The sequence below is a fragment of the Ixodes scapularis genome, unplaced genomic scaffold (genome assembly GCF_016920785.2).
Source record: "Ixodes scapularis isolate PalLabHiFi unplaced genomic scaffold, ASM1692078v2 PGA_scaffold7__128_contigs__length_106722199, whole genome shotgun sequence".
Taxonomy (NCBI): domain Eukaryota; kingdom Metazoa; phylum Arthropoda; class Arachnida; order Ixodida; family Ixodidae; genus Ixodes; species Ixodes scapularis.
Window position 1 is genome coordinate 35296512 of NW_024609882.1, and position 20348 is coordinate 35316859.

General features: G+C 46.0%; 3 protein-coding genes across 4 annotated transcripts in view; 2 read left to right on the plus strand and 1 right to left on the minus strand.

The window, feature by feature from the left end:
* Positions 1-20348, plus strand: part of LOC8026196 (adenylate cyclase type 8) — a 295086-nt gene that overhangs the window by 101808 nt on the left and 172930 nt on the right. The window lies entirely within an intron of this gene.
* On the plus strand, positions 477-4238 carry LOC8043035 (V-type proton ATPase subunit e 1). The gene is made up of 3 exons (XM_029968533.4): positions 477-802; positions 3113-3160; positions 4111-4238. The coding sequence occupies exons 1-3, from the start codon at positions 705-707 to the stop codon at positions 4202-4204; spliced, it is 240 nt and encodes a 79-aa protein (XP_029824393.1). The 5' UTR covers positions 477-704; the 3' UTR covers positions 4205-4238.
* LOC8038438 (succinyl-CoA:3-ketoacid coenzyme A transferase 1, mitochondrial) overlaps positions 10320-20348 on the minus strand; it is a 49015-nt gene continuing 38986 nt past the window's right edge. For both annotated transcript variants that reach the window (XM_042286164.1, XM_042286163.1), the window contains 4 exons: positions 12963-13084; positions 11833-11908; positions 10859-11035; positions 10320-10521 (listed from right to left, as the gene is read on the minus strand). In XM_042286164.1, coding sequence (XP_042142098.1) covers positions 10414-10521; positions 10859-11035; positions 11833-11908; positions 12963-13084 — 483 coding nt within the window. In that variant the 3' untranslated portion in view covers positions 10320-10413. The remainder of the gene's footprint in view (positions 10522-10858; positions 11036-11832; positions 11909-12962; positions 13085-20348) is intronic.

Consider the following 20348-nt stretch of genomic DNA (forward strand, 5'->3'; position numbering starts at 1 on the left):
GCATCAATGGCCTTGATTTACGAGCGAACTTTCCGCAGGGTCCCGCCTTCCCGCTCGCGGCTTTGCTAGCACTGAAGTAAATTTGTGGGATGAAGTATAGAGGGGATTTATGGATAACCTTGAATAGGTGCGGCTGGACTGCGCTACACATTTAATTTTGATGTGGAATCGCTCGTTTAAGCTACCCCACTAGATTGCCCTTCGACTGTTCGACGGTTTAGTCAATAACGTTTCAATTGAAACTAAACTATCTCTAGATTCCGAAGAATAGCCTGAAGTTCGTGCTGTAACAAAAGTCTCTTTCGCTGCTCCAAAATGTCTCGGAGCGATCGCATCACTCAAGTGTGCGTCGGTGTACGGCAGCCCGCTTGCGTGCTCGTAGAACCTGACGTCATGACACGTAACATCCGACGTCGAACGCAGGAGGCAAAGCTGATCTTTGTTTTGTTTGTATTATTTTTAACCCGCCCCTTGGAACGAGCGACAGGGCTAGGGGGCGGTTCTCTTTCCTAGTCGACGAGTGCCCGCGGTGCTCGCCTACGCGGCACGTATCGTAGTAGTGGCGTTACAAAGCTCACTCGAGCGATTTCGTGTGCGAAGTGAGATAAGCGAGTTGTCGTAGCGCGATAATGGAGCCTTCGATCATGTGCTCGGAGCCGTAGCAGTCAATCTCTGCGTCGGCTTGAGGTCTGTTACGCATCGCCATGGGGCCGACTGCAGTGCCCGTGATCGTGAACACCTTGGTTTGGTTTGTCGCCGGAGCCATCTTGCCGTGGTTCGTGCCCAAAGGAGAGAACCGAGGGTGAGTGCTCGAGGTGTTGCACCCAGAGTCACCCAGCTTCTTTCTTCGAAGATCGTGTGGGTTTTGAGGTGGGCGTGCGTCGTTCTCGCGTGCTTTCGCGTCACCGGGGTTAGCGGTTTTTAGGCCGGTTCAGACACTTGCGTTTGAGTACGTTTGACTGCGTTGCGTCGAGTGCGGAAAGGTAGTCACCGGCACATCTGTGCTTCGTATGAAGCGTGGAATCCAATCCAAGGAATCATCTTGGCACGCGATATAAGCAGCAGGGATGTCCTGGTTTCTCGCTGCCGCAACGCAGTCAAACGCAGTCAAACGCAACTGTCTGAACCAGGCTTCATTCTTTCTACCAGCCAAATCGTACACCTACACACAACAAAAACGCTGTTGCAGTGCGGAAAAAAAAAGCGCTTAACGAAGTTTGATGGATGATACAGAATTCGAGTTCCTCACTGTGATCTTTTATTCCTTTTTTTTTTTCCTTTGTACGCTTTTACGAGCAATCTGGAGTTGTGCAAACTTGTCAAGCAGAATGCCTTTGGGATGGTGGAAGCCCCGACGTCTAGGAAATGTATCACAATTTCCTGACGTGTGTATGCCGTTCGGTAACCGCGAGCCTGAGAACATTAGCGGTTGGAAATTTACGAGGCTTTTTTCTCTGATGTATACGTATTACGTCTGCGATGTTGTGCAGATGATTAAGAGCTAATTCACGCGTTGTTGGGGAGCGCTATGGAATTAGCATATTGATTTATCATACTTAAAGCAATTTTGTTTTCTCGCTCTTTGGTGTTATTTTTGTGTTTTTGGAAACGTCTGTTAAAGATAGTTATTCAATAAACGATTCTGCTGTTCTTGGCCACACAGAAAGGCAATTAAATTAACAACTACAAAAAACTTTTGTGGTTGCGACGGGAAAGGTGGGAGGGTACAGTCATCTGCAATATGAAAGACCCACTGGGAGCGTGTGACCGAGATGGCCGAGACGGTGGTTGGTGGGGGCGCTGCGCACGCTCCGGGCGATTCCATCCTGCTCCAAGTGGAGGACTCGCTCGAGGGAGGCACTCACTTGATCGAATGACGTTTTAGCGAACGCCCACGTTTCACCGAATGACACTTTAGCGAATAGTCGGACGCCGCGAAGCGGCGTTTTCGGGTGGGCCAAATGAGTTAATATTTTTGTAATGAGTTGCCGCAGACTGTCGCCGCGAAGCGGCGTAAAGCGCAGCGCGACGGATGGGTTAACGCGCGCCCCCGTTATTCGCTAAAACGACCATTCGCTCAAATGTCGCCGTTCGCTAAAATGTCATTCGCTCTTGTGATATGGACCCCTCGCTCGAAGCGAGGGAGGGGGGACTCTGCTTAAGTTCCTGGTTTCGGTTCCGCTGCGAATGGCAGTTCGTCTGCGTCATGCCACTGCTATGTCCTACTAACGTCCCAATTGCTGCCTGCTTTTTAAAGCGCGAGATTCGTGTCATTTTTCTCACGAATTCGCTCTTTAACGCATTTTATCTTTTAAATATTGTACTCGGGTATAACTGCAATATTTGTGTATTTGACAGTGCCTGTTCTGACAGTTTACAACTGAAGCAATTAAGAAAAAGCATTGATGACTATGCTCATTTCAAGCCTTCGTGACCATACCTCTTGGCCTGACGCCGGTGAAAAGCGCTTTTCCGCGAAACCGAAACCAAAAACTGTCAAGCGCATGGTTGGGCCCCGAGTGAGAGCTCCCCTTGGGGCAAAATGGAATTGCCCGGAGCGTGCGCGCTCACCCTCACCCCGATGTCGTCTCTGCCACGCTTCCAGTGGGTCTTTCATATTGCAAGGGGCTGTACATTTCTGTTTCGTTTGTTGGCACGTTCCAGCTTACGGAAAAAATGCGGTACATCCAAAATAAAACCGAATGTTCTCGTCACCCTCTTCACGCAGTCAAAATAAGTCGGAACTTACCAAGTTTGTCGTGACATTTCCCGGCGATTAAAGTATAAAGTGTTTGTATATATATATATATATATATATATATATATATATAGCTAAAAAGCCCGTAAACTTGCGCGAAAAAAAAAGCATGATTATTAGTGTTGTTTTGTTTTTAGCGGTTATTAGTGTTATGATTATTAGTGTTGTTTTATTTCAATGGACACATGGCGAACACCTCCACTTTTGACGATTTTGCATTCGCACTAGCAGTTTCAATGACTATTTTCCCCCGACCTTCTATGCGATTAATTTAGTTTCTAGAAGTCTTTCATTATTAGAGAGTGGTACAAATGCCGATCATCTTAATAACACCTCTTTTTTTACTTTTTATAGGATTGTTCAAACCATGATGGTGCTGACATCGGTGTGCTGCTACGTCTTGTGAGTTTATTACCACTAAAACCTTTAGGTACTTCGAGAGTTTGGCGTCACCGATTTTTTGTCTTAAAGACACAAATAATGATCTGGCTGGTACAATTTGTGTGTGGCAAGATTAGCCGCGCATTACGGGATGGACATTATCTCGTATTTTACTAGGTGCAAAGTCAAGTACGGGGGGTGATAAAGCTAACACGATTCGTCCTCCAAAAAGGTATGCACTCAGCATATCTTTTACCCCACCAGGATTGAAATCCTATCGTATGGGCGTCAATTAATGTTTAAATGACAAGCAAAATGAAAAAGAAAACGATCTTTTTCTTTGGTTGTGGGAGAGTGCTTTAACTGAGGATTTACTCCGTCAAGTTTGATTACGTCGATTCCACATGGGACAGTCAAACCTTACTCGCAAAGATTTCCCCTGTGGAGAAGACCAGGGTTGCAGTACCATTCGTCACGTTTTAGTTGTTTGTTCAGGCTTCGACCAAGATCAATGCAATTACACTCCTGTACTGGGAGAACACTGTCGTCTCTAACTGCGTACCCGAGTTTATTACAGGCACTGCTTCACGTACACTATTATTCAGATTTAAATTTCATGTCACATACCATTCTGACTTGAGAACATGAATATATAAAATCTGGTGGGTAGGTGGGAGCGTACGCGCGCATGGAATGAAGAAAACTTGTTCACGCGTTCATTTTGAAGCACGCGGACATCTGCGCTATAAAGCTTTCATATTGGAACCTTTTTACGGTTATGGGCGTTTATCTTCGCTAAAGATCGGGGGTATAGATTGATGTCTTTTACACATAGGTGGTATCAATGTTCAGGGTGATAGAAAATTGATTTTTTTTTAATTGTAACGCTATTGTTTGTAGTAACGCAGATCGTTATTCTATGACAGCCTAGTTTGGAGGGCCTTAACGATAGTCCTATTTTCGTTTTGCAGTTGGCTGGGACCATACATGATGCAGTATCATCCAATCATCGGACCCCAGTTGGACCCAACAGCGGTGCATGTGATGAACGAGGAGTGGAAGTGAACTCCCTATTAAACCTCGCTCTGCTCATTTTAAAGGCTCCCTTCTCGTTTTAATGCGAAAGCGTTAACTGTCCCATGGAGCGAGCCGACGTCATCAGTTTTGAAGCCGCGCCAAACGGCACCTTAACTCCTTTCTCCAAATGAAGCCGGCTCCCAGCTTTGAAACCACGCGAAAAGCCTAGCCAAACGGCACCTACTCTCCCGGATCCCAAAGAAGCGAAGTAAACCTGATCGATTTCGGCTTCGGTCCCGTTGGCTGGCGCGCGTCTTAGTATCAAGAAACAAGGCTCCCATTGGCCGCTGCGCCTCAGTTTCAACGACCGCCACCCCATGGCGCTGCGTGTCCGCGAGGCAGCGGCTCGGCCGCTCCACGCCCAAGGTCAGCGCGCCGAGAGAGCGCGTGCGCTCCACCGTCGACGCAAGTACGCCGAAGACGAAAAAGGCTCGAGGTACACCTAAGCCACGGTGACCTGAGCACTTCTTATGAGTTGTGAATGCGAAAGCATGCATGCCGCGCTTCCGCTCCCTTATTTCGTCTGCGGCGTACTTGCGTCGGCGGTCGAGCGCGCGCGCTCTCCTCGGCGCGCTGACCTTTGGTGTGGAGCGGTGGAGCCGCTGCCTCGCGGACACGCAGCGCCATGGGGTGGCGCTGCGTATTGGGAGTGAGAGAAGATTGACAAGTGCAGCCGTAGGAATATTAGGGAGCTTTCCTAGAGCGTTTTCGTCGTCCCGCAACGCTCTCCGCAACCCGCTACGATACTTGGAACTCTACAGCCAAGGTCATCGGCGCGCAGGCGTAGTAGCGGCTTCTTCGTTGCGGAGAACTTGGCAGAGGAGGAATCGCGGTCTACGGAAACGCCCTAGTGGGCGCGTGCTCCGGAGTGCGAGAGTTTGGCGCTCCTTTCACTAAACGGACAGTAGTGCCACCGGAGCGCTCTTCGTGCACCGAGAATTTCCCAGAGCGCGAGTTGCTTCGACGTGGTCCGTGACGTCACGTAAACAATAGTGATGGACCGAATCTGCCGAACTTCAGATTCGGCAAAGTTCGGCACATGCCGAACTTTTGAAGGAAAGTTCGGCAAAGACTCGGCGAAAATTCGGCAAACGTCTGCGCACGCGTTAGAACTCGACGGGGCCATGGATTGCAAATGGACGCCGTGTTGTCGTGCGGTTACCATCGTACCACAGTGTAGTGCTACCATCGGTTACGGCGAGGTGCGGAGTAGACGACATGGTAAGTGTTAGCCTTTGTGAATGTGGTTCTCTTCAATATTTTCTGCCTCAAGAACAAAAGATCTACCAAAAATTTACGCAAAAACGACCTAGTCCACTACGCAACTGACAAATGATGCGGTACATTGGGGATAACGTGATTTTCATTTGATATTCTCAGTGATGCAACGAGGTAGTCGCAACATTGACAAGAAATTTAAAGCACTCCTCGCCATAATAGCAATCCTGTTTTCGGCTCACAAGTAGTTCGCTCCAAAACAAAATATTGCTTTTCAATTGGCGTTATTTCGCGGTTTTCATCGATCCGTATAAAACTAAACACACAACTATCGTGCTCGACGCTAAACATCCGACATTCCTAATTATCTGTCCGTCTTGCTAAATGTCCAGTGTGTCCAAACATCAGAAACCGGCATTTTAAAAGTGAAAAACGAGACGTTGCGAATATGGGACGCACACTTTCATGCAAAGCTGAAGTGACTCAATTCGAAAAACATGCATATTTACAATAATATCTCTTCTGGTGAAGGCCCAGCAGCCGTTGCATTCATTTTCGCGCACGAAGCGGTGACTCACAGTGAAAGTAAGAACGCAGTATTACCGCCTTTATTTCAACAGTACACACTTGCAGGCGTGCACTGATGAGGCCTCAAACCCGAAACTTGCGTATCGTGACTGCGCTGACTGCGCCCCCTACTACCAAACCCCCATTGTCACACCACTTCTGCAAAAAGTCACTTTTAAATTACCAGTAAACACACACAAATGACACCGGTACAATTATTTTGTAGAATATCAGCTTATTTGGTAATAACTGTGTCGATATCTATTTAGAAAAACCTAAAAACTTCCTTCGCAGGCCAAAACAATATACCAACTTTTAGGTCTGGCAACAATGTATTTTTGCCGAATCTTTAGAAAAGTTTTTAAGATCCGGCGCCGAATTTTCGATTCGGTAAAAGTTCGGCCCATCACTAATATATACATATATTGGACAAGTTGGGCTTTAGTTGCATTAGTTGCCAGGTAGACAACCCAACCTAACAAAAGGACTGTTTTTTTTTTTTCCAGTTCTGATCGCCCAAAACTTCTTTACCTTCCCATGAAGCTTATTTCGTTCGTCGGAAATACACTGGCTAAATTGAGAACTAAAGAGTTCCAAGAGATTCAACTCGAGCCAAATGCTAAAACGCACAAACATCGAGTAAAACAAGATGATATGATGGCAAAGGAGCTCTCTTTTAACGAAACCATGACGGCTATGTAAAGGCCGTCCAGAAGATTCCTTGAATATCCACTAACATTGCGACCAGTGTTGCCAGGTCTACTGATTTATCAGTAGATCTACTGATTTCAATCCGGGTCTCATGATTCACTGCAAAAAAAGAAAATCTACTGACTTCTTTTTGTAAACATATTAAAATTTATTATGGCCCCATCAGTTCCTAGGGTCGCCCGGCCATCAAAGGAAACTCATATTCTCCCAGAATTAAAAACGAAGCACTGGCTAGATGGCCCAGAAGCCCGTCCTATATTCGAGTGACTTAGCCGTATATTCATCTATTTATTCACCCAAAGCAGGTTCGACGATTCAACGTTGGACGGTTCGACGGTAACATCCGGGCCAGAGCCATATATGGTGAAAGTTTGGCGAGTCTATGATCTCGCCGCTGTAACGCCCCCCTCCCAAGTGAGCCAATCAGCCTGCGGCGCAGAGCGAGAGGCGTGAGCGCATGCGCGTGAACTCTCGGCTGTTCCCAGCCATATGCTCCCAGCTGAGCGGAGAGGGCCGCCATTTTCATTATTCAACCGGCGGAATGCATGGGACCGACATCCAAATCTTGGTTCTTTACTTTAATTTTGCAGGCTCTGGCAAGAAAATGATATAATTAATGTTAATCCTCGGTGGCTTAAGGAGCTAACGAACTAAGTTCCTCCACGTTTGAACGCAAACCTTCAGTCAGGAGAAAAAGAAATAAGCCCGTAGATGACGACGCGTAGCCTCAACAGTGCTCCGCGCCGACAGAGTTGCGTCAGAATCCTTCCACAGCCCAGTACGGAAAGATGGCAGCTTGCAGAGGACTTCCATTGGACATGTACGCGCGCACTTGCCGGAACGTCTTGTTTTGTTTTCGTTTCGAAAATAGCGACAGGTGGATGTCGCACTGTCGCCCTCATCTGTTGATTCCAAAAGTGGCTCAGTCTCGATTTCAAAGAATAATCCTCGAAATCGCCACACAAATCAATTACTCTATACTATTTCTTCGAAGTGTGGTTTAATGGAAATAGGAAAACATGGCAAAATACAGATTTCGTAGAATCTACTGATTTTTGAGCAAATCTACTGACTTTTTGGGGATGAATCTGCTGACTTTTTTTTTCTCAGTCTGGCAACACTGATTGCGACCCCCATGCTTAGAGTCGGTCTAAACACATTAAAATAACGTTTACGCTAAACATGACAGTGAAAATCCTGGTTCCGAACAAACTGCATCTGTTTTTCTTCGTATGCATTTTAATGGACCTTTTTCACATACCGACGGCACCAGGCGGTGGCTGCACGAAGTAAAAATCGAGGAAGGACCTACCTGCGCTAGCAATCGATAATGGGAGCTACGCTACCAGTTTCCTCGTTCTATGAGCTGCGGCGCGTGCCCAACGCGACTTTAAAGGGGGGCATATCCGTGGCGTCCACCCAAACGTCGTGTTCTTCTTTCCGTCCATTTTCTTTTTTTTTTATGTAACACAATTATATATATGCTGCAATTACGTGTTCTACTCGGTGATCCACTGCCTCCTTCCGAATTTCCTCGATTTGTGGTGCCGACTTCCACCGCTTGGCATCGGGCGCTCGCGCGTGCGCAGAACGCTTCTCGGAAAAGGCTGGACAGCCAGCTTGCTTAGTTTCAAAAGTCGACCATGTTTAGTCCAGCAAGTTATGAAGCAGTGTTTAACAACAACTATAAAACGAAAACAATTTTATTTTCGGATTGTAGGTGTGTTTCCGTCACGTGTCCGCCTGCTGCATCGGCCTGAGTCCGGGGGACACCTGCGGTGGCAGTAATTCATCGTAAACAGGCTGACTGTTTGGACTAAACGCTTAAGACCTGTGCAACAATTTCAGTGCTTGGTTTAAATCATTTGGGAGTTGGTGTCTCAGCCTTTCTGAAGTAAAGAACAAAAAATTGTTTTTGCCTGCATGTCCTATTTTTTATTTTAAAATTGGACAAAGATTGACGTTCTCGGCACCTCTCAACTCTTTCACCATCTTCCGAGTCACGTGCGCTGTGACGTCAATAGGGGTCGCGCGGGGTTCTGGTGAAGCTCTCTCTTTAGAGCCATCAGTGAGCAGCGAGAACTCATCCGCCCGCGACCGCGTGACCACGTGCTGGCGGGCGCGGCGCGAACAATATGGTGAAAGGAGGAAAGTCTCATCCGGGTCCGGTCATACCCGTCCGGCTCTGTCCCCCTCCCCCTCCGGCTTCTGGTGGCTGTTCGCGGTTGCAGATAGAGCTGACGGTTTTGTGGACCTAGGATAGATGGCGCCCCTAGAACTCCATATAATAAAAGTTTTGTCGATGATACCAGGTTTTTGACGCATTTATATTTATGTTGGAACGACAAGATTTAAAGAAAAGTCGCCTTTTATCGAGCAGGTATTCGCACAACTTGCTATATTTCTACAAGACCTCCACTGACGTCATGCCGCGTGTTTCTCATGACCGCCGCTCGCGACTGCAGGTCGTGAAATATTCTAATTTTTGCCTCGCGATTACGCGGCGGAATCGCAACATTTTAAAGGAAGGAGGTTGTTTTCTGTCTGTTGTGACAAGATGAACAATGTCAAAAGTAGAAGATGTCAATTCTTTCAACGTTAAAATCGTTGCACAGCTCCTTTAACAGATTTTCTTTTGTTTAATGCCCTATTTTATGGGTATTTGAGCTGCGACGGTTAAGTTGTAGCCGGTGTACATAAACTTGCAGAGCACATTTTCATTTTCCCTGTGCTTTTTGTTCTTTTCGTATCAACCTTTTGTTTCGGAGATTTCGTCCCCGGAGAGGCGGTAATATACATGCATTTAGGTACAGGTGCGTTAGAGTGCTATTAATTCGACTCCGTCATTCTAGAGACTTCAGGGGCTATGCCCGGAATCGTAGCGACTGAAACCCTTCCAAAGAGCCCTTGTTAAGCTGGCTTCAAATATGCAGAGGAATCATTTAAAACGAGGAGACCTATGGAATAAAAGAGCAATATATACCGGGTGATATTTTTTAATGGACAGGGAATTTTTAAGAAAGAGTGCATATACTGCTAGTTGAATGCCGTCTTCACTAGGTGTTTTTGTCGAGTTCAGCGGACATTATAGCAGCGTATAACTGCCACTGTCTGTTGAGTAATTAACTAAAATTCGTTAGTTTTTTTTAATTATTGAAAATAACCACATGGTTCCAATTAGAAACTTGCTGCGCATAATCGAAAACCACTAAATCGGTCAATTTTAGAACGACTTGAAGCACGTGGGAAACCCCGGGGGTGCAGCAAAGTTCCCACTCGTGGGGCAGGCGCCTAACTAGCGGTAATAGAACGCGGATGTTGCACTCTTGATTAAAAAAATTGTTTACCATAAAAAAAAAAGTCAACCGCGGTGTATATTTATTGTGTCACTATATTGGTGCATTATAGCTTTGGTTGCCGCTGGGAGAAATAGGCACATTTAGTAAGTTACGCCAACTATCTATAAGCAAACCAATACCGGTATCCACGAGCTGCATGTCGTTTACGAAAATCATTGTATAGTAAGAACGTCCTTTTCTCAGTATAATACTTCGAACTTCTAAAATTCTTGTGCATATTTTAGAGGTGTACAAGTCAACGAGAAAACTGAGCTTCTTTGAATTTATTGGAGTTTCGCCGGGGTTAGTACTGCTCTTACGTCACAGCATCATAAAGTCGAGAATATATGGCCGCAATGCACATTATACCTTGAAGGCGCACCCTGTGTTTCGGATGATGTCCTCTAGCCCGAGACCCTCCGCAATTTCTGTAAGTGTGAGGCCTTGGTCTTCGCATACTTCGAACACGCACTGTGGAAACAAGGAACGAGAGATCCCAGTCAAACGCTGCTGGAATCCTAGCTCTTACACCTTCACTTCCTATACGCCATGATTTTCTATCCGAATCCTTCCAAATCTGGCATTGCCGGGTTCTGATAAGTGCCGTACCTTCAACCACCTGAGACTTCAGGCATCAAATAAGGGTGTCTGGCTTATTGCGGTTTCTACAGATGACGAGATCTCTTCGCTAATATGAAGAGACAAAAGCAAGCAAGAACAAACCACATTCGCACTTTGTCCCAAAGCCCTCTTCTTGCAAAATCAATACTGGGAATCATTTTGAAGCGTGACAACGTGTCCTGTATACCATGTCCGTGATGATGAGGTCGACGCAGCGGAGTCCCGTCAACGGGAGCGTGCACCTCTCCAGGATCTTGGGCCTGCCGTCATTGGTGACGTGTCGCATGGTGACCACGACCTTGGTCCCGAGCGCTTTGCTTGACACCAGGTCCATGGCTCCGCCCATCCCGTTCAACAGCTTGCCCTATTGGCGAGGATATTGAACTATAGGAACTATATATAGGGTACGCTTTGTCTAGCTTCTTTCACAGACATTGGTGTTTATCCTACACAATGCATTTAATTGCATTATAATCACAAGGCCTATGCTGGATGTTTTAGGTCATCGTCGGGGATTGATCACAGAGCAGATGGGACACGCGTGCCGCGTTCGTCATGGGTCTCGTGTCAAATCTGTGCTTCACGGATTGATCACGAGCCACAGCCGAACACCGACGCGGCGTTCGGCTATGTCAGCCGAGCATGGCGTCAGAAACACACACAAATAATTCACGTTGTTTCTCCGATGGCTTTAGTTCTCAACTTAACCGCTAGGGGCGCAACGGCAAGGAAGACCGTCGTAGTTAGGTTTTGCACCCGGCTTCCGATCATGCTTTATTGTTTGCATTCAGCCTAAAAACACTTTCACAAAACATTCTAGGGACACTATTGATCCGTAAAGGGGTGGATGTATACGTAGTTTATTTAAATAAACACAACCATGTTCTGATAATCTTGAGGACAGCTAAGATGTGTAGGAAGGCCGTCCTAATGACTAGAAAGCACTTTCAGATTTCGTTACGGTTTACTTGACGGCCAAACGACCAGTTAACAGTAAAAAACACTTAAGTGCGTCCTGGTAATAACATAGCTTTGGTTTCGGTCAGGAGTATAGTATAGTTACTTGCTCCTTCTTTACTTTCAGACAACTAAAGTGTCGCTTTAGACTGCAATGCACCATATACTCCCACTGCTACGGTGATGAAATAGAGGTCGGCTTACAGGAATCATCCAGTTGGCCAGATCTCCGTGTTGCGACACTTCCATTCCGCCCAGCATAGTGAGGTCAAGATGGCCCCTAAAACGCAGTCACGAAATATTAAGAAACCCTTTTTCATGCTGGGTAATATGAATCAAGATTAGCCGTTGTGTCCATAATTAAGAAATAGCAGTTGTAAATAGGTTTAGCATGCCCCTAATAGACACCACCACGCACCTGGCCACGACGTTGAATCGCTCCGCGGACCATCCAGGGCACATAGCCATGACGATTGACGAGTCATGTGACGTCAGCGCGACGTGCGCATCGATAGCGGACTATTTATGCGTCGCGGAGGAACAATGGCTGGCGGTAATGAGGGTGTGGGGGTAGAGCTTCAGGCTCATTCTTCACGTGTATCTCACCATAGAACGTTCGGCAATAATCGCGCAGAGTGACAATGGTTCGAGCCTGGAACCTTCTCGACTGTTGAGAAGGGGGGGGGGGGGGGGGGGGGGGGGGGGGGTCCGCAGATCTGCGACGGCTCAGGAGCCGTACCTGGACGTTGCAGCGTAACGGTTCGTTTAACTATTGTACAAGCACGAATTAGCTTGAATCAGCCTTAAAGGGCAACTCCGCTTCATTTTTGGTTTTGAAAAAACAATGCAGTCCTCTTCAGTATTGCCTAGGAAGACCACACGTCAAATATTACGACGCAGTTCTGTCTAAATGTTTCTTAAGTTTCCTTGCTACTTCACTCGATTGTCTTGTCATTCGTGACATTTCTCGTGGTGAGTACTGGGTATTTTCAGCTCTGAGCAACGCACCTCCGACTACCCACCAATTTCGTTGAATGCCAAGCCCAGGCAGACATTTCTTCTTGAAAGGCACAAACAGATTTGTCAAAGTAACCGTCCACGAGGACACGCGCCTGAAATCAGAACTTTCTTCCTGTCAAAACCAAGAAGATGGAAAGAAGAAAGTTGAAACCGACCATGGACTCCAAGTTCAGCAGACATACCCAGCTGAGCTACCGCGGAGAGAGGTAGCGTCGACAGTATACAAAGTGGTGTGTCATTCTTATGCCACTAACGTCTAAAACTGTGGATTAGCACTTCTTCTTGTCTCGATCATTGCTCTGTTTTACCCTCACCCTCTGACCAGCGTAAACGATTCGTCGGAGCTGAAGAAGGATGCTCCAGGCAGTGCGGTGACTGTTTCTTTGCCAGGATTGATGATGTCAGGGTCCACCTCATCTTCCGTCGGGTAAGGGCCCTGCATCAACGTCATCAGTCAGTCATCAGTCAGTCATTAGACGAAGACAAATTTAGCATACGTTAAGCACAATAAATATATATATATATATCTGAGGTTAAGTCACCGGCAGAGTGAGAAGGGCATGGCGTTTTTTCCGACAAACCGACCTCCAGCATGCGCTCGTTGCCTTCCTTCGTAGTTCGGCTTTGCGTGCACGCTCGAGGTTCACAAGACGCCGAAGAGTTATCGAAGCTTCCGCTGAAGGTGTTACTGAAATTCCGTTTGTTGTCCCTCCGCCTCATTCGGTCAGTGACTAAAGGGCACAGTATGAAAAATCGGGCGTCTGACGTCAGTCGCAGATCCAAATAGTCTGCGTATCAAACCTTATAACAAAACAGGATTTTCGCAACTTGTTTTGTTTTGGTAAATTCTGAAGACCTGGCCCGTTATAGTGACCTCTTTTGTAATAGTACACGTAGTAATCGGAGTGTTCTGATTTCGGAGTTGCTCATCATACTAATTGAATTCCTCCTGGTCGAGCGGACTTTCGCTTAATTTTACTCGTGTACAATACAAAACATATTCTTGTTACTGGGATAAAAGAAAGCAACATGAACGCCAAAAAGGACGGGGAGAGGACAAGACATATTTCCAACTTGACATTTAATGACGTTCCTCGACAACGCCGATCGCTTCAGCGGCGGCCTGACTAAGGGAAAGGAGAGGAAGAAAAGGGATAATTGGGAAGGGCCTCGTTCCACCTCTGTTCGCTTAATGTCGCCAACGACACACAAACACACAGACGGACAGACGCACGCACACGTGTGTGTCAAAAATGCCTCTGCTATTTGCGTGCGAGCGGATGTTGACCGTTCACCCGGTGCCGTTCGCGACCCTTCTAATTTCGGCTCATTAGTCACGGGTCGTGACCTAGTCAGCTGTCGAACACGGTATCAAAAGAAGAAACCAAAGTACGAATCTTCATCATTAGCCAGTTTGAGTAGATCGTCCCGGTACTTCCGATAACGATACCCGATACTCCGCCGACGCCCTTGCGCATTCATGCATCGTATCGCTATCGGTTATTGTTTTCGGAGTCATCGAAACGATCTACGAAAACATCTAATGACTTACCACACCCAAAATTCCGTTCTCGCTGTGGAGCACGACCCGAATCCCCTTGGGCATGTAGCTCAGGACAAGAAGGGGGATACCAATGCCCAAGTTGACTGAGGACTTTCGTCAAGAAAACCTTGTCCTTTTGAGCGCGTCTTGTATCTGTTTCTTTTTTATTTTTTTTTTCTATTTAGGGGGAGGGGGGATTAGCCAGGATGACAGCAAAGGTACGGCTTCAGGGCGCCGCCATCTTGTTCGCTTGAGGTGTGCTTGTGCGGCACGTCATAATCCAATTACGACACCTTAGCGAGGCGTCGTAGTCGGATTATGACCCGTCCAAGCACACCCCAAGAGAGCAAGATGGCGGCTTCCTGAGGCCGTATTTGCGAACGCTTTGCCCTCAGAGTACAAAGTGCATTCCAGAAGGGAAGTGAACACAAGAAAAAAAGATCTAAGAGTACGTTTAAGGGGTACTGAATCGAAACTTAAAATATACCTCTCACGTTCGGAAATAAGTTATACATAATCAACTCATTCTAGTAGTGACAATCGCAAGCTTGTATTTTGAACGGATGGCTAAATTTTCCGTTACAAAGGAGCGATTTCAGCGAGCGCTCGAAGGTCAGCCATAGAAGAGCACGGTGCATCACGGGAGCGGACCAATTGACGTCACAGACGCGACGTCACTTGGTCCAGCACGGGCAAAGCTGCCTGGGGGCTGGCGTGGTGATGATCTGCCACTTGGCGTCGTCAACGCGACCTGGCCGTTTTTGGTTGCCCCTCCCCGCTCCCCGCAAAGAGAATAGAAAATCCGGGTCATCCTCGGCGGGTGGCCGTAGTGCCGGCTTTCCTGCACGTCTCTGGATTCTTTGCTCGTTACATGACTGAAATCGGCGAATAGCGGCTCCGCGCTCGCCGCCGCGCATTGACAACAGGAAAGGAGAAGAAGGCAAAAGCAGGGGGACATATGCCGGGGCGCGGTGGCTTTCCTGCACGGAGCTGCATTCTTTGCTCCTCACATGATCAATCTCGGCGAATAGCGGCGCTACGGCACGTTGAAAACAGACGCTCAACTCTGGCTCCCGTATAGAGCCTATACAAGAACTCTAGTGCAGTGTTTCTCAACCACTGATGTTTCGCGGACCCCTTGTAGATCGGCGGAGATGATGGAGGACCCCGTTCGTGGTGAGGGGAAGGAAAAGTGTTAGGTTAATTATAATAGTGACTTAATAAATGGATATAGACGCTGTACACACGCGCCAGATTGAGCCGCCATAGCCGCCCTTCTTTTGTCTTACCGAGATGCCGAGCCACTGAAGCGGGCGTTGACGGGTCTTCACAAGGGCCTATGCTGGGCACAAGAGCACAGTAGCATCTAAAATGGCAATAACCTGTCCTGTTGTGGTAATGATGAAGTGAAGCGAACGGAATAAGAGGGAACAAAAACTGAAGGTCAGTTATGGCGGCGCCCATGCACAGCTGCTGCAAAGCGTCTATAGCTATATAAGGGCTAGTGTGAAGTAGACTTCTCTTATTGACATATACACGAAAAAACTACCCGAAAATTGGAACGTTTGTTCTCAATCTGATAGAAGACAACTTTAATTGCCGGGAGGCAGGGCTTCGCGGCGGTCCGCGGGCCCCCATGTGAACCACTGCTTATAGTGCAGAGTGACATATCGACATTCGGTTTATTCCTTTTGAATTGTGTTTTGGTGTCTTTTCGAGCAAAAAAATTGCCGTCTCCGCGTGAGGCCAGAGCGTGGTTGACTTTAAACAATAAAATAGGCGCTAGAATTTCGTTGCAGTATCCCTTTAAAAAGAACAGTATTACTAATGACAGCCATTGACGCGGGAAGGTTTGCACTCATGTGATGTTCGGGTCATTAAAGGGGCGGTGCAACGATATTGAGTAGGAACGTTTCACACTTTCCATCAGCTTATTGACACTAGTGGGACCCGAGAATACTCGAACGCAGCGCCACTTACCAAGAAGTGTCTTGGTCGCGGTGGAATTCCAAGGTTAAAAGTGAACCTTTACTTGTGTTAGAGACTGTTCTGTCCGTTTTTTTTTTTTTTCTTTTATTTTACTACGTCTCAGGGTTACTATGGAAAACCTTTACTTTCAGTCTCTCCTTCGCAAAATTGGACGACGGAGCGGTGGAGACAACGCCAACACTGCGATCCCCAGGAGTGCGTCATCAAACTTTGCGATCCCCGCCGTGACGATGTTTAAATGTTGCTCATACAGTGGACACGAAGTCTGCGTAGGCATTCGATTTTGGCTCGTGGCAATCAATGCCTCGACATGCATTCGGGTAGGGGCTCCGTTCCGCGCGGCTATATATATATTAAAAAAAAAAAAAAAAAAACACTGCTTAGGTAGCACGCCAGAGGAATGCCCAACTTGGGCAAAGGTCTGGCAAACATAAGGGCCCAACTTTGGCGCAGTTCGGTTTTTGCACCATGGCATTCATCAGTGCCAAAGTACGGTGCCTAACTATAGCCTAAGTTGGGCGATCCTATGGCATGCCAAAGTTTGGCTCTTCTCCGGTACGCCAGAGGAGTGCCAAAGTTGGTGCCATACTTGAGCCATAACTGCCATAGTAAATCCTAATCTGGGAATTCGGGGCATGCCAAGGTTTGGCATTTCTCTGGTCTGCCAGAGGAGCGCCAAAGTTGGTGCCATACTTCAGCCATAACTGCCAGAGCAACGCCTAATTTCGGTATTTGGGACGTGCCAAGGTTTGGCGTTTCTCTGGTCCGCCAGAGGAGCGCCAAAGTTGGTGCCATACTTCAGCCATAGCTGCCAGAGCAACGCCTAATTTCGGTATTTGGGACGTGCCAAAGTTTGGCTTTTCTCGGGTCCACCACAGGATTGCCGAAGTAGTGCAATACTAGAGCTATAACTGCCACAGCAATGCCCAATTTAGGTATTTTGGACATGCCAAAGTTTGGCGTTGCTCTGGTCCGCCAGAGGAGCGCTAAAGTTGGTGCCAGATTTGAGCCATAACTGCCATAATAAAACCTAAACTGGGAATTCGGGGCATGCCAAGGTTTGGCGCTTCTCTGGTCTGCCAGAGGAGCGCCAAAGTTGGTGCCATACTTCAGCCATAACTGCCAGAGCAACGCCTAATTTCGGTATTTGGGACGTGCTAAGGTTTGGCGTTTCTCTGGTCCGCCAGAGGAGCGCCAAAGTTGATGCAATAATTCAGCTATAACTGCCAGAGCAACGCCTAATTTGGGTATTTCGGACACGCCAAAATTTGGCGTTTCTCTGATACGCCACAGGAGTGCCGAAGTGTGCCATACTTGAGCCATAACTACCAAAGCAACGCCTAATTTCGGTATTTCAGCCTCGCCGAGTTTGGCTTTTCTCTGGTCCGCCACAGTTGTGCCAAAGTAAGTGCCAGACTTGAGCCATAACTGCCGCAGTAAATGTTAATTTGTCGATTCGGGGCATGCCGAAGTTTGGCTCTTTTCTGGCTACCCACTGAAGTGCCAAATAAGTGCCAAAAGTGGCAAAGAAAGCCGAGAGGCCAGCCCAAGTTTCGAATATCTCTGGTGTGTCACAGAAGTGCTCTTTTACGCGTCCCAGGAGAGAAATAAAATAAATAAGCGTTGGAAGCACGATAGTAAGATGTCATCACCTCCGTTCCCAAGCAGCACGGCAATACTTTTCAGTATCGTGCCAGTGCCGGCCGAAAGTTTTGTTTGTTTTGTTTGTTTGTATAAGTTTATTTGAGACAGAACTTACAGAATGTCTCGGGGGACATGGCTAAAGGCACTTTGAAGTGCCTGACGAGGCCACGCCGCCCTTTTTGGCAACAGCGGTAGCAAAACAAAACAAGAGTGACATGCTTTCACTGCTATACAATAAAAAACAAACACAAAAGAAGACAAATAACAAACAACCAGGGGTGTGCGAACACAGGTGGGCCAATTATCTATAATATTACATTTTGCTACAACAGGTAAAAAAAAAAAACATTTTTGTGCTATTACATGCATTTATCATTCAAGAAGTTTAGCACATATTTTTCGTTGTTTTATTCATCCGTAAATAAAATTTCTTTCACACTTTTCTTATAACTAAGGGGTGACCTGGCGCTATTTAGAAAGTCTAAAGTAGTTGGGTGTTTGTTCAAAAAATCTGGTATCTGAAAACTTAGCTTCTGATCTCCATAATTTGTCCGTGAACGAGATTTCATTATTACATTTTTTCTTAAATTGTACGGCCCAATTTTCACGGGGTACTTTGTATGGAACAGCCATTTGTCAGCATGAAATTGCCGCCAAATCTCGAGGGACAGTTTATATTTGTGTAGATCTCTTAAGTTTAATATTTGGTATGTTCTAAAGTATGGTGTGGCATTCCTAAAAAAATTTATGTTTCCAATTGCTCGTAATGCTCGCTTTTGTATAGATAAGAGACGATCTAAGTTTGTTTGGGACGTACTTGACCACACTAATAGACAATAACTTATACGGGAGTGTATGAGGGCGAAATAAATTTGACGTTTAGCTTTTTGGGGGAGATAATACCTTAATCTATTCAAAAGACCAACAGCTCGACAAAGATTTCCTATGATCGAATCAATATGGGGTGCCCATGATAAGTTTTCGTGGAATACAACTCCCAAGAAACGAATAGTTGAAGACTGCTGAATGAAAGAGTCCTGGAATTCTAATTTAAAATTTGACGGTAATGTCATTCCTTTCGGTTTAAATAGTAAGTACTTAGTTTTGTCTACGTTTAAATAAAGTTTATTTGATTTAAGCCACATGTCTAACCCCCTTAACCATTCGTTTGCCCTACCAAAGAGATCGTGTATGTCTACACCGGAGAAGAAAATATTGGTATCATCTGCATATAATACTATATTTGAACTACCATGTATGTTTACAATGTCATTGATATATACCAAAAATAGTATAGGTCCAAGAATAGATCCCTGGGGAACTCCATATCTGATGCGTTGAAAGTCTGACTTCACTCCGTTTATGGTTACATACTGAGTTCTGGACGCGAGATAGTTTTTAAATAATAATAACGCAACACCACGGACTCCATACAACTGAAGTTTCTTTAAGAGTATGTCATGTTGAACGCAATCGAATGCTTTTCTAAGGTCAAGGAATATGCCTAGCGTGTATACTTTTTGTTCTATGTTCTCAAGGATTTGTTCTTTTATTCCAAGCAGTGCAACTTCTGGTGACTTATTTTTCTGAAAACCGAATTGCTCCTTTACTAGAATATTATTTGAGGTCAAAAATTTAACAAGTCGTTTATTTATAATATTTTCAGCTAGCTTCGAAAAAACTGAAAGCACAGAAATAGGTCTATAGTTGTTTAAATCATTAACTGGTCCACCTTTGTGTATAACAGCCACACGTGCATGTTTCATTTTGTCCGGGAAGACGCCTGTAGATAGAATGAGGTTACAAACGTGAGCCAATGGAAAGCTGATTTCTTCACAAACGGCCTTTAAAGGTCTAGGCTTGATGTCATCAGTACCGGAAGCGCAGTCATCTTTTAGTGCCCTAATTAGGTCTATAATTTCACACTGATCAGTCGGATATAAGAAAAGAGAATCTAGGCAATTTGTCCTTATGAACTGTTCACATGGTAAATCTACGCGGTCATTTGAAGGAGCACCAGCAGTAACAAAGTGGGCGTTAAACCGGTTTGCTATCTGCTCTTCCGATAGCGCCTCATCGTAAAATGGCACTTTTCTAGGCGAGACGTTTTTAGAAGTTAACTCGTTTACTGTTTGCCACATCAAGCGGGGATTCCCCATAACTTCCGAAAACTTTTGCATGTAGTATTCACATTTTGCTTTTTTAATATCAGTGTTTAGTTTATTCCGTACTTTTTTAAACATGCGAAGGTCAGTTTCACTCCTTGTTTTTAAAAATATCTGATACAGCTTGTTCCGGTTTTTAATCCTTTGATATAATTCGCTAGATATCCATGGCTTGCGAGTTTTCTTGTGTTTTTTTCGCACCTTTAAGGGAAAAAACGTGTTATACGCGGAAATAAAATGGGATAGAAAAACGTCATATGCCCTGTCTGCATCGTTTTCTCTCAAAACAATACTCCAATCTTGACACGAGATAAAATCCTTAAACCGCTGAATATTTCGTTTAGAACAATCCCTGAATA

Bases quoted from the DNA above. Each gene is read 5' to 3' on its own strand.
- LOC8043035 (XM_029968533.4), top strand. From the start codon at position 705: ATGGGGCCGACTGCAGTGCCCGTGATCGTGAACACCTTGGTTTGGTTT. The intron at 803-3,112 runs GTGAGTGCTCGA...TACTTTTTATAG, and splicing joins CCCAAAGGAGAGAACCGAGG to GATTGTTCAAACCATGATGG. The intron at 3,161-4,110 runs GTGAGTTTATTA...TTCGTTTTGCAG, and splicing joins TCGGTGTGCTGCTACGTCTT to TTGGCTGGGACCATACATGA.